We start from the raw sequence: 13,813 nt of genomic DNA, 5'->3' as shown, positions 1-13,813 counted from the left end.
GGGGAGGGGGGCGCAATCTGATATTTTCATACAGATTTTTGATTTTTTTTAATATATTATATATAAAACCATAGAGAGCAATGCACCCTCCCCCCAAACTCCTTTCTCCCTCCCCGGGGGGCCTGGAGGAGAGATGGGGAAGGCCCCCCAAGGAGTGGGTGGACAGAGAGACAAATATGGAAGGGACAGATGTGGGGGAAGGAGGTAGAGGGAAGGAGAGCCCAGGAGCCTGGGGAAGGGGAGATTGGAGAAAAGTTGAGGCTGTCTCCCTCATCGCCCCCATCAAAGTTATGACACAAAGACACAAAATCCCTGTTTCCACACCCTCCCCCCCACCCTTACCCCCACCGTGCAAACATGGCTTTGCAAAGAGGTGCCCAGAGCTCTGTGGAACTCCTCCAATGGCTGGCATGGGGTCTGGGACCCCCAAAGATATCTCTGTTCCCCTTCCCTGCCCACCCCACCCTTCCCAGAATCTGACCCCTCCCCACAAGACCTGGTTCTGCAGCCTAGGGGCCTTGGCCTTCCCCCAGTTATCTTCCCCCAACCCAATCCCTACCGCCCTCCCTGGACTTGGGGGTCTGGACCTTTGGCCCTTGCCCCCCTGGGGGACCCAGACCTCTGGGCCCTTGCTTCTGGCCCTTGCAGAGACCCAGGCATCCGACACCCCCATCCCTGCCCAAGCGTCTGAGGTGTTAGTGGTGGGGGGAGAAGCCCACCATCCCAGACTCCGGTAAATGTCTTTGCAGCTGGCAGTGGGGTGGACCCCAGCCCAGGCCCATGCCTGGGGTGGAGGTGGGGTCAGATAAAGAATTCTTCTTTCCTCTTGTGTCCATCGCTGCCATTGAGAAAGGCTTCTCTTGCTTCTCCCTGCTCATCCAGGCCACTGGCCTCATGGGTCAGATAGGAGCCTGAGGGGTGACAGACCCCGGGGCAGAGGCAACAGATATGTGTGGACCCAAGAGTCAGACAGGGAGGCCGACAAGACATACCAGACGAAGGAAGAGAGAGAGACGGAACATACAGGGAGAGGGAATCAAGTCCAGGGAAGAGCAAAACAGGGGCAGAGGAAGAGGTAAAAGCAGAATTAGGAAGACTCCAAAAGTTCACGGAAAGATAAACCCTTATCCGTTCTCTTGATAGTATCCCCTTGCTCTGCTCCCAACGAACTCAGCAATTAGGAATTCAAACGCATGGTCTTAATTCAGCTTCAACCCTTCACCTCTTTTAGGGTCCTGGAGCAAAAGACCCGCCCCTTTTCGGGATCTGGGCCTCAGGTTTCAAATCCTGGATCTAGGTTCCTCCCCCTCCCGGCTCTACGCCCGCCCTCTTTCGAATCGGGTTTTAGGCCCCACCCCTTTCCGAACGCCACAACCAACCACACCCCTCGCTGAATTTGAGACCCCGCCCCCACTCACCCTTCTGCCGTACTGAGCACCAGACCATGCCCACCAGCACACAGATGATCAGAAACACCAGTAGCGCCAGGATGCCGCCCACAATGGCGTACGGCACCGACGTCTGAGCCTCTACCACCGCACCAGGGTCTGCCAAAAGGACAGGGGGGCAGGCCCAGGTCATCAGAGGACGGTCCCAGCCCGGGCCAATCGCTGCCAATCTCTTAAACCATTCTGCACGCCACGTCCAACCGCGCCCCCTTATGTGCCACGCCCCTCAAATCACTGCCACCTGGTGGCCCCTTCCCCTGGTGCCATTCTTAATGCTCCGCTTCCTCAAGGAATGCGTGTAGGTTTGTACAATGCCCGACCCGGCCCCCGAGTCATTTCGCTAATATCTACCTGCCTCCTCCCCCCCGCCCCACCCCACCCCCCAGAGAACAGAAAGAACACATCCCTTTTGTCTTCAGGTCCAAGTCCCTCCCCATCTTTTCTGAAACGCTCCAGGTATTTAACATGCTGAGCTAGGGCCCAACCACTCCAAAATTCCTGCCCCGCCGTCATAGAAGCTGAACACATAACACTTACTTTGTGCTAGGGGCCTCCAACCGCCTTATATATTTAGCTCATATAGTCTTCACAACAACCCTATGAGGTAGGTGCTGTTGTTTATTTCCACTTTACCGATGAGGAAACTAAGGCACGAAGTTACCCGCAACAGGACGCTGCAGAACTGAATCTGAACCCAGACGATCAGTCTGGCCCCAGAACTATAAGAACTCTGTGTGCTTTTGACCCCCTGGAATCATTCTTTGCCCACACAGGACAGTGCGGAGACCCCGGGAGGCCCCGCCCCTACCCTGAGCCCTGCCCCCAGGCCTGCCGCCGCGCGTCCTCACCGTAGACCACGAGCACATAGAGCGCCCTCGCGTGGCCGTGCTTGTTCGACGCCTCGCAGGTGTAGGTGCCATTATCCGCGGATACCAGGCCGGGCAGCGTAAGCGTCTCCCCGACTGCCTCGGCCCGCTCTGGCAAAGACTCATTACCGCGGTTCCAGCGGATCTGGTTTGGCCTGGGCAGGGGTATATAATGAGAGTTAGGGACGCAGGTGTCAGCACCCGATTCTGACGTTTCAGGAATCTAGACATGCCGCATCTCCAAATAAGAGGGTCCTTATTAGCCCTTTCCTTCCTAGAAAACCAACAGTCCTGGACCCAGCTTCCACCCATCACCAGGGTCTCAGGAATCCCAGCCTTTCCCCCAGCCCCTTCCACCCTGAGAATCCAGGAGTCCGGGACCCCACGGCCTCCTTCCTCACGATCTAGCTCCAGACCCCTCCTTTCTCAGGACTCAGAAGTCTGGGCCGCAGCCCCCTCTGTTAGCCCAGTCCCCTTTCCTGAGACACAGGTGTCCAGGTTCCCAGCCCTATTCTCCTCAGGACACTGAAGTCTCAGGCCCCAGAGCTCACCTGGGGTTCCCCGTCACAGCACATGTCAGCACCAGCGTGTCTCCCTCCCTCACCACAGCTTGGGAGGCATGGATCCGGGCCGTGGGGGAGTCTGTGGGCAGAAGTGAGATGAGAGAGTGGTTGTCCGGGTCATCATGCAGACTAGGAACTCCCCCGGGGACAGGCGGTGGGGGGTGGTACACTCCCTCCCCCGGGTGCTGGCCCGCCAGGCACTTACACTGCACATCCAGCACGTACTGCGTCTGTTTGCTGTGTCCGGAGGGCAGCGCCTGGTTCTGCGCCTCGCAGATGACGATACCGCCGTCGTCCTTGCGGTCCACACGAAACCGCACTGTGCTCGCCACGCTCCAGACCTTGCCATTTTCCTGGCTGCTGCTCACTCCTGCCAAGACCCGCCCAGACACTGTCAGGTCGGCGTTATGGCTCCGCCCACCGAAGGAGCACCCCACCCCCAAGCCAGTCCCGAAGCAGGCTATTTGCCAAGCTCCGCCCCTTATCCACAGCCCTCGCCTCTACTTCTCCAAACCACGCCGTCCTCGAAAGAGGCCCACCACCCCACGTGGCTCTTCCCAAAGCTCACCCCTCTTTCACCCCACGCCCTCTCATCTATCAGTTCATTCAATAGCTATATATTGAGTGACTAGTGTCTGCCAAAGCTGTGCACTCTTCTTCAGGCCCCGCCCACGTATAAACAGCCCTTCCCAAGCCATGCCTCCTGGAACCCCGCCTCTTCTTAAGTCCCGCCCTTCGCTGGCACCTCCCCCGCCCACCCCCATCCCTGATCCCAGGTAGTACCTTTCAGCTCCTTTCGGTCCCGGTGCCAGCGCAGGACGGCGGCCGGGCGGGACCGTGGAACAAGGCAGCTGAGCTCCACCTCGCCGCCCTCCACCGCCTGTTCCCGGACCTCCACTACAGGATTCTCCGGGGCCACTGCCGCAGGGAGAAGGGGGCAAGGAGGAGATCAAGGGAGGCACCAAGGTGGGCTCAAAGTAACCAGGCTGCGGGATTCCAGGGACCAAAGGGAACAAGGGTCCCAGGTGGCAGGGGTCAAACACAGAGGCCAGAGGTCAGGAAGGCCGGCCTTATTTACTGGGACCAGATGTCCAGGAGGTTAAAAACAGCCAGGGTCAGGTCTCAGGATAAGGGATAAGCAGAGGAGAAAGGAGAAGGGATGGGTCTGAGGAGGGGGAGGCCGTTACCCAGTACAGTGAGCGTGGCAATCTGGTGGTGGGTATCCTCCGTGTAGAGCTGGCAGAAGTAGCCCCCCTCGTCCTCCAGGCGCGCATCTGAGAGCCGGATCCGTACCCGGCGTGGGGAGAACTCCTCAAGCTGGAAACGCTCATCCTTCAGGGCTAGAGAGTGAACGACAAGAGTGAACTTGGGGAATCCTGACCTCAGAAGTCCCACCGTTTCTCCGGGAGCTTCGAGTTCAGCCCTCTGCCTCTTTTCTCCAACCATACGCATGCGTCTAAGGTGCCCACCTAGTTACTCCCTTGGGTACCCAGAACGTTTCATGCCCTCCCACCCACAGGACCAGGAGTCCAGGCCCCCAGCCCCCTCCTCCCTCAGACCCTGGAGTCCAGAGTCTCAGCTCTGTCCTCTGTCAGGCCCCAGCCCTCTCCTCCTTCAAGACTCAGGATTCCAGACCCCAGCACTCACCACGGGTACCATTGAAGAAGAGGGTCTGCCGGGCGGGGTTCTGAATGACAACTATAGATCCATCATACTGGTGCAGACGGCAGGTTATCTCGGCCACCCCACCCTCAGCCACTGTCACATTCTCTGTCTGTACTTCCTGTCCTGCCCCTGGACCAGCAGACAGAGAGACAGGATAGGAGACTCATTGAGGGGTGCAATTCAGTCTTTGCTCTCTCCCTCTGTTCCTCGCCCATCCAAACCTCCAATCCCTCTCCTTTCCCTCTCATTCAGTTCATTACACCCAACACTTCCTGCAGGCTGGAGTCCAGGAGATGGAGAAAACCTGTCCCCTGCTCTAGAGGAGGTGCAGTCAAGATCCAGCGGAATATGCTCTAATGGGGGTAGCACAGGGCACGCTGGGAGCCCAGAGGAAGTGGAGACTAAGACCACCCAGGGAGAGGGGTGATCAGGGAAGGCTCTACAAGAAAGCTCCATCGGATCCACATTTTAAAGAATGCACAGGAGTTCACCAGGTACGGGAAACTGCTATGTGCTCACCAAACCCCGTCTTTCACACCTGAGCACATGTTGTAACTTGTCTGTAGAGGTGGCCACGATATTCTTCCCATCCCTGTATGTGCCCTTTGTGAGCTGACTTCGCTGCTCTTCCCATTAATGAAGCACTCTGACCCTGCGAATCTGGGGAGGCCTTGTGACTTGCTTTGAAGTGAATATCACTTTGCTAGAAGTGATATTGTATGAGTTCTGGAGCCTAGGTCTCAAGAGACCTTGCAGCTTCCGTGCATGCCCTCTTGCTGCCCTGACACTGTCAGGTGAACATGCCCGAACCAGCTTCCTTGAGGATGAGAGACCACATGGAGAGAGAAGCCCAGCCGGAAGCGAGCACCAACTGCCAACCATGTGAGTGAGGCCATCCCAGACCACCCAGCCCCAGTGGCACCACCAGGTGACTGTAGCTACATGAGTGACTCCTGGTGAGACCAAGAGAAGAGATACCCGACTGATACAGTCCAAATTGCTGACCCCCAGAGTCATGAGCAAAAAACATAATTGCTGTTTAAAGACCTATGTTTTGGAGGGTCTCCGAACACCGCTAAAGTTAACTGGTACCACACTCTATTAGGCTACATTTCCTAGGATCCCTTGTGTTTAGGTGGGGCCATGTGACTGATTTCTGGCCAATGGGCTGTAGGCAGAAGAGAGAAACCCCTCTTCCAGCCTGGCTCATCTCACTTGCAATCCTTCATACTGGCTGAATGGAGAGGACTCCCAAAAACCCAGAGGAGGACAGGATCACAAGCTGGAAGGAGCCCAGGGCCCTGACTTCCTGCCCCCTGTGACCTGCCTGCACAGGACTGTAGCAAGAGTGAGAAATACACTTTTTCGTTAAGCCATTGAGATTTCAGGGCTGTTGTTATAGCAGTTAACTTACCCTGATTAATCCAACAGAGGGACAAGGTAAGGGGTTAGTAAGGGGGTGTTCCCAGCCAAGGAAACAGCGTAAAGCTCAAAGCTGAGATTAATTATCAACAGCATCATCACTGTCACCATCATCTTCAAAACAACAATAACCAAATAGCTTCTGTTTATTAGGCACTTCCTGTTCCAGGCTTTGTGCTAGGGGCATTACGTATATAATTTCCATTTAATCATCATAATACCTGAACAAGGGAGGCATTATTATCAATCCCCAGTTGTTGTTGTTTTTTTCCCAGTTCCCATTTTATAGATGAGAAGATTGGTCCAGAGAGAGAAAATGACTTGGCCAAGGTCACAGCCTGAGAGTGGCAGAGGCAGGGTCTGCCTCCAGATCTTTCTGATTCCGTAACCTGCATCCACATCCATTCCTGGTTCTCTGGGTGAAAAGTGTCCAGCATTGGTGAGGGTTTGTGGGATGTGCTTATGAAGGGCCTCAAATGCCAGGCTAGGAGATTAGCTTTTATCCTGAAGGCCAGTGGAGAAACTGAAGCAGGAAAGAGTCATGATCAGATCTGGTTATTTACCTTTAAATGCTGGACAACTATCGCTTCATGTCTCTTACATACTGTCTCATTCATTCATTTGAGCAGCGGGGAGGTTTTCAGGGGCTGGGTGCCCAGAGATGAGTCACATGAGGTCCCTGTCCTGGAAGGCCTTCAATATTTATGGGGAGGTAGACACAGATCACTGTAAAATCCCATCAGAAGTGTAATGGTCCCTGTAAGAGGGACAGGTAACCTGATTTTGGGGGCTGAGGGGCGGAAAAGATTAATTCTGGGGAGAAGAGGCAGAGACAGCTAGCTTCCTACCCAGCATCCATTCTTCCCTTTCTCTTTAGAAAAAGAACCCTGGTTGTATTTTACGGTTGCCCTATATCCAGCAGAAAGAGAAATTTCCCAGACTCCTTTGCAGCTAAGTGAGGCCATGTGATAAAATTTTGTCCGACTGGATATCAGGAAAAGTGTCATGTGATAATTTTGAGAGGACTTTCTAAAGAAAGGGGATAAGTCCTTTTTCCACCAGGTCACCTTTATGGAACTAGGATGCGATGGAATTCTGGAACCCAGAGCTGGAAGGTGCCTGGGTCTCTGGTGATGATGTGGAGCTGCCATAAAAGGCCTGGATGCCTACTTCTGGCTTCTTTTATCTTTGAATACAATGCTTTGTGAATTTAAGCCACTATTAGGAGTTTATCTAGTCCTTCCCAGAATATCAGTTTTAACATGTCCAATCCTTGCCCCAAATATTTTCCTTCCCACGTTTTCTCAGTCTCGGTAAATGTCACAACCTGGTGGCTCAGACCAAAATACCTAGAAGTCATGCAAGTTTTCACCCTTTCCCTCACCTCTAACATCAGCAAGATCTATCCATTCTATTTCCAAAATATATCCCAAACCTGTTCACCTTTGGCTACCTCACCTACCATCACCTAGTCCAAGGACACCATCTGTTACCTGGTCCTTCAAGAGCTCTTCATGAGTCTCCCTTCTTCCCCACCTGCCTCCCCCCAGGCCAGTCTCAACACAGCCAGAGTGTTTACAATACTCTGAAGGCTGTCCTTAGAATAAAATCTAGACCCCTTCCCTGGGTCTTCAAGGTGCTTGGTGGTGGCCCTTCTCTGACCACAGTTCCGACAACCTTCCTGCTACTCACTTCACTCTGGGCCCACTGGCCTTGATGTCCCTCAAACATGCTGAGCTTGTTCCCACCTCAGGGCCTTTGCACTGGCTCTTCCATCTGCCAGGAATGTTCTTCCCCCTTGATCATCCCAGGACTGCTTCCTGTTCTCATTCAGGCCTCTGTGCCTCAGATCAGAGACGCCTTTGCTCACTCCCTGGGCCTTCCCCTCCAGAACACTTCCTATTTCATCACCACTGTTTTACTTCCTCTATGGAAATTTCACTGAACTTATTTTATTAATTTGCATACTTGTTTGTTGTCTGTTTGTCCCTCATCACTCGAATATACACCCCATGAAGGCAGGGATGTAATCCCCTTGGGTTTACTGCTGCACCCTAGCGCCTGGAAGTGTGCCTGGGGAGGCACATGCATGGGGATGTCTCTGGGGAGACTGATGCATGAATCGCACGTGTCAGGCAGGATCTCATTTCATCCTCACAACAACTTTGTGACATCACATTATTCTCATCTTAAACACCTGGGTGGATCCCAGCTGGACCACTTGCCATCTGTGTGACCTGGGACAACTGGCTTAACCTTTCTGAGCCTCAGATGCCCTGTCTGTAAAGTGGGGATGATGCCAATGCCTGATTCACAAGGATTAGCCCAGGACCTGAGGCTCAGGGAGCCCTCTGTGCAAAGCTGCTGTTATCATAACTTCCGGAAACATGCCCATCCACCTGAGAATTGGCCTGACTGCACATTCTGGTACTTTAAAAAAAAACATCTTGAAGCCTATCCGTGGATCCTGGACCTCAGGACTAGCCCAATGCTAGCTCCCCATTTTATAGATGTGGAAAACGAGGCTCAGGGGTCCCAGGCAAGTCAGTGGCAGAAACTCAACATCTCTTGGGAGCCCTCAGGACCTCTGGGTCTGCCCCCCCAAATGTGTCCCCTGCTCTCTGCTTGAGGGTGCACATGGGGTGAGGGTGGGGGGCTTTTGTCTTATTCCCTCCCCCTCCTGAGGAGTCAGTAACCAACAGTGTCTGTGCCTGGAATATTAATGTCCTAGGAGCTTTTGTTTCGGGGTTGGGGGGTGGTGAGGCAGGACTTTCTGGTCAGAGAGGGGCTGAGCTTGGGGACTGGGGCACTGGCCCTTTAAACTGTGTTGACAGCCTGGAGTCGTCATGGGGATGGTGACTGGAAAAAGGGACTGGGGAGGGTTTGGGGAAGAGTGGCTGAACAGGTGACATGTAGAGACCCAGAATCCAGCACTCTTCTCCTTTAGACCTGGAAATCCAGCCCCCGCAGCTGCCTCCTCTCCCAGGATCCAGGAGCCCTGGTTTCTGGTGCCCTCCTCCATCAGGATCAGGAATCGGGGTCCTCGGCATCTTCTTCCCTCAAATCCTGAAGCCCCAAGCCCTCAGCCTTCTCCCTCCTCAAATCCAGGATTCTGGGCCTCCAACCCCCTCCTCCTTCAGGACCCAGGAGTCAGGGGTCCAGACTACACAGCTGGTGGATGTTTCCACGGAGACTAAGCCGAGTGGGGGGAGTACTTCCTGGGTCCTGAGTCAGCGAATACCCAAGGGAGTCTCAAGGTCACAGTTCCGGGAAGGTCACAGCCACCACCTCCATATCCTCTCCCCAGGGGGCTCGTGGCATCATGCCTCCTTCCCCCACATCCTCCCCTACGGAGGTGGTACATCCCTGCGTCCTGACCGAACCCCCCCTCAGCCCCCCATCAATGGCGGAGTCCGAACATCCTCGCACAAAGCATCAATTCTTCCCCAACTCAGCCTTGTGAAGGCGCCTGTATTCGAAGGACCTAGGCATCAGGGTCCCAGCCCCTCCTCCCTCAGAAACGTGGACTGGGACCCCCAGCCCCTTCCTCTCTCAGGACTCAAGAGTCTGTACCCACCCCACCCTCCATCAAGATCTAGGAGTCTGGGACCCCAGCCCCCTTCTCCCTCTGGACACAGGAGTTCAAGCTCCATTCCTCCCTCAGATCCAGGAGTCTAAGACCCCAGGCCCTCCTCCCTCAGACCCAGAGTCCAGACCCCCGGCCCCTCCCCGCTCAGACCCAGAGTCCAGACCCCCGGCCCCTCCCCCCTCAGACCCAGAGTCCAGGCCCCCGGCCCCTCCCCCCTCAGACCCAGAGTCCAGACCCCCGGCCCCTCCCGCCTCAGACTCAGGATCCAGGCCCCCCGCCCCTCCCCGCTCAGACCCAGAGTCCAGGCCCCCAGCTCCCTCCTGGGAACTTCTGACTCCAGCTCCACAGTCCTCAACCCCCAGAACACAGCCCGGCTCCGCAGCGCGCTTGTCCTCCTCCTGTCTGCGAAGCAAGCATCAGGTGGGGGCGTAGGGGTGAGTCAGCAGCTCACACACAAAGTTCCCCCTGTGGTCCTCACGTTCCTGGGATACTTAGAGCTCCCTGGATTCCGGGCCTCAAGCCCAGCCAGGGGGTAGGGGAGTCCTCCAGAGGTTCCCCCTGGGTTTGGGGTCAGGGGAAGAATTCCTGCTCCAGGAAGGGGGTGAGCCTGCACTGAGCACCCACTGTCCTCTCCTCCACCCCCAGCGCCCTCTATTTGCCCCCTTCCAGAGGAGCCCGGGCTCTGCAGCCGCCCTCTTGCCCCACTGGGTGCCAGCTGAGGAGCCTTGGTGCCCGGTTCCCAGAGGACCTACGGGCCCGGGGTCTGCACAGGCAGGAACCAGTGGGTGCTTGTGTCCTGGTGCCACAGGCCAATGGGTGCTGGCGAGTCCAACGGTCTCCCGGCACCCCCCGCCCCTCACCCCACCCAGAGAGAGAAAGCTGCCTTTGTGTTCCCCAAGACGGGGACAGGCCAGGCTCACACGACATTAACCCACCCCAGGCCCCAGCCCTGCTGCGTCTAAGGTCTTGGAATCCATCGCGGAACCTGACCCCCACTCTGGGGACTCCGGCATTTGGCTCATGGGTGGGTAAGGATCAGTGACAGAAGCCTGTTTTCAGAGTGGCTGGGCAGAGCTTTAGGAGGGAGGGAAGACTGAGTCACTTGGGAGGGAAACATGATTCGGGATCAACAAACTCTCCCTCCACAAAGCCCCCCAACTCTTCATAGCTTCTTTATCTTTTCTTTGGATCTGGAGATCTGTTTCCTCTGCTCCTTTCTATTCCATCCAGTTCCTGGCCTGTGGGTCTCTGTTTCTGCCTGTGGGCATCTTTGGGCAGGCAACCCATCTCTCTCTCACTTCCTCTCGCCCACCCACCCTGGACCCCTTCTTTCTCTTGGCATACATCTCATCAGCCTCTGCTGGTATTCTTGGTAGATGAGGGAGCCAGGAAAAAGAGAATACAGTTTTGAAAGGGTGTAAATGAACCCCATCTTCCATCCCTACTCCTGCTGGCTGGGCAAGGTGAGAGGGGAAGGGGAGTGACTAAAAGGGAAACGTGGGGACCATGGACAACTCCTAAAATCTGGGGGCCAAAGCCATTCAGAGATAACCAGAGAAAAGGAAAGCATGAAGGGTCCTCTGAGATCAGGTACTCCAGCTGCCTACTCCATGCTTTACAGAAGGGGAAGTGAGGTTCAGAGCGGGAAAGGGCAGGGGCTGACCCAGAATTACATCAGAGAGGCCTGGTTCCAGAGTGCTTCCCATGACACCTAGCTCTCTCCCAACTCGTTAAGTCCCACACCATTTTATTTAGAGAAAGTTTATAGAAGGGATTAGTGTACCAGGAAGCAGTGACTTTAAAACCAAACAACGGACAAGCCACAAGAAGTGCTGGAGAAAGGATTCTCGAATTGGGAAGGTGGTCATCTTAGGCTATACTCTGATTCTGAGAATCCAAATTCCCACGATTCTAAGCCGTCAAGATTCTAGATGTCAGAGGTGTCAAGATTCAGGATCTCCAAGAGGTCAAGGTTTCAGAATTGTGAAGATATCAGGAGGCTAGAATGCTAATACCAGCAAAGATCTAGAACTTTAAAGGTGTCAAGATTCTAAAGACTTTGGGATTCTGGAAGCCTAAAGATGTCAACGGTTCTAAAATACCCTCAGGTTCTTTGTTTACTGGATTCGTTGGTCCTAGGAGTCTATGAGCCTGGGTTTTAGTGCCTAACAAAGAAAGAAAGAAAGAAAGACAAAATTGGATGGAGATGTAGCTAAGGTACCAAAGTGCTCATCTGGGAAATTGTGGCATGTCCACCACAAAGAAAGGAGGTAATGGTGAAAGTTTTGAAGCGATGGCAGAAGACTATAAAAGAAAGCAAGGTGGAGGGTGACAGGTCCACTCTGCCCCTCACCTTGCCCTGAGGAGAGGAGAGGGAGGCTTTGCCTCAGACTCAAGTGGGGAAGGTGTAACTGCACCCAGCTTGCCAGAAACCCCTTCAGGGGTCCAAGTTGCAGTTCCTTTCCTTTCAGGTCACCGAGTTCAACATCCCCACTTTACAGAAAGGGAAACTAAGGCCCCGAGAGAGAAGGGTGCTTGCCATTGGCTACCCTGGCAAATGGCAAGAGCCAGGATTTAAACCCAGGCAGGCCCCCAGCCCTGTGCCATCTGGTCACAGCTCCCAAATTTCTACAGGACATACGGCCCTCCCACTTCTGCTCAGCCACCTCCCAGTCATCCATTCCCCCCAGGAGTGGCTTCCCCCACCGGGGACGGGGTGACCTGTGGCAGGTACCAGGCACACACACTGTGAGAGTGTGAGTGTGGGGCTGACATTTCCTGACCTTGTCCTGGATCTCAGGGTCACCCTATCTTGGAGGTCTCCAGCTTTTCACTGTGCGTGATAAGGGTATGTGGAGGGCTCCCTGGAGGTCCTGGAGGGGGCTTCTCTGTAGGTCGTGGCCTGGGTGTGTGAACGGGTGGGGAGGGGCAGCGTTTGGAAGGCATTTGCTGATTCCACGTGTGTGTCCACATGCCAAGGTTCTCCATACACATTTTCCCTCCAGGGCCCTTCAGGATGCCCTCCCTGACTCAATTCCTCTTCAGGGGCACAGAGGGATAGAGAGATGGAGAAACGAAAGATGGCAATGGGGGAGCCCAGGATGGAGGATGTAAGGGTAGAAAGGAGAGGCAGGGGTAGAAAGGAGAGGTGGAGAGACAGGGAACAGGGAGACAGTGGGACAGAGAGAGGGGAGAGAGTGGGGAATGAGGGAGATAGGTGATAGAGGGGGCTAGAGAAACAGAAATGACAGAAAGAGGACAGAGAGACAAGGGAATGGGACAGATGGCGGACAGAGAACCAGAGGTGACAGTAAGACAGGGACAGAGAAGGAGAATAGGGGCAGAGAGGGAGGGCAAAAATACAGGGGGGCAGAGAAGGGAGTCGAGAGGATGATGGGGGGCACGCAGAGTGACCCAGTAAAAAGGGACAGAGACCAAGGGACAGATGTAGGGGACAAAGACAGGATAGAGCTGGGGGACAGGGAGGCAAGGAGAAAGGGGGACAGAGAGGGACAGTCTTGGAGACTGAGGGACAGAGGACAAGGGTAGGGGGACAAGGAGAGATACTGAGGGACTCAGAGACAGGCGGACAGAGGGACCCAGAGACCGGACAGAAGGACAGCGGGGCCGGCCCCGAGAAGGCTGGCTTGGGGCTGGACTGGGGGTCTCGGGCCCTTTGTCCCGCCGGGATCGGGGCCTGTGCGGGGTGGGGGGGTGCTGCGGCACGGCGGCCGGGGCCCGCGCCCCCTCCCCCGCTCGCGACTCCCGGTTCGCGGCTCCCGGCCCGCGCTGCGCTTTGTCCCGGGGAGGGGGCCCGGCCCGGCCCCGCGCGCATTGTTCCGCCTCTGCGGCCCCGCGGCCCCCGGGCTGTCACTGCGGCGCGCCCCCCGCCCCGGCCCCTGACCCTACCTGGCCCCGCCGCGGCCGCCCACAGCAGCAGCAGCGGCCACTGGAAGCGCCGGGCCCGGCCCATGGTGGTGCCGCCGCCGCCGCCGCCGCCGCCGCCGCCGCCGCCGCCGCCGCCGCCGCCGCCGCCGCTCGCTCCCGGCCGGCACCTGCACCTCCCGCGCAGCCCGCCCCGCCCCGCCCCCGCGCCCCTCGCCCCGCCCCCTGCCCGCCCGGGGGGCGGGGCTCAGAGGCCGGGGCGGGGCCGGCGCAGGGAGGGCAGGGAGACGCGGGGCGGCCCCAGACAATGGGGGAGAGGGCGCCGCGAGAGGGTTGGGGGAGCCGGACTGAGGGGAGGCGCCGGAGAGCTGGGGG

The 13,813-nt window shown here is 56.2% G+C and overlaps 1 protein-coding gene across 1 annotated transcript; it reads right to left on the bottom strand.

The window, feature by feature from the left end:
- Positions 1 to 33: 33 nt before the first annotated feature.
- On the bottom strand, positions 34 to 13,570 carry CADM4 (cell adhesion molecule 4). The gene is made up of 9 exons (XM_022585487.3): positions 13,463 to 13,570; positions 4,525 to 4,671; positions 4,065 to 4,217; positions 3,661 to 3,795; positions 3,083 to 3,247; positions 2,866 to 2,956; positions 2,297 to 2,469; positions 1,419 to 1,547; positions 34 to 911 (listed from the first exon to the last, which is right to left on the bottom strand). Exons 1-9 carry the CDS (start codon positions 13,524 to 13,526, stop codon positions 802 to 804), a joined length of 1,167 nt encoding a protein of 388 aa, XP_022441195.1. The 5' UTR covers positions 13,527 to 13,570; the 3' UTR covers positions 34 to 801.
- Between the last annotated feature and the right edge of the window lie 243 nt (positions 13,571 to 13,813).

Source organism: Delphinapterus leucas, chromosome 20 (genome assembly GCF_059928025.1).
Source record: "Delphinapterus leucas isolate spDelLeu-1000000601 "Yukka" chromosome 20, BTC_Dleu_Yukka2, whole genome shotgun sequence".
Lineage (NCBI taxonomy): Eukaryota > Metazoa > Chordata > Mammalia > Artiodactyla > Monodontidae > Delphinapterus > Delphinapterus leucas.
This window is presented reverse-complemented; position numbering and strand designations above follow the sequence as displayed.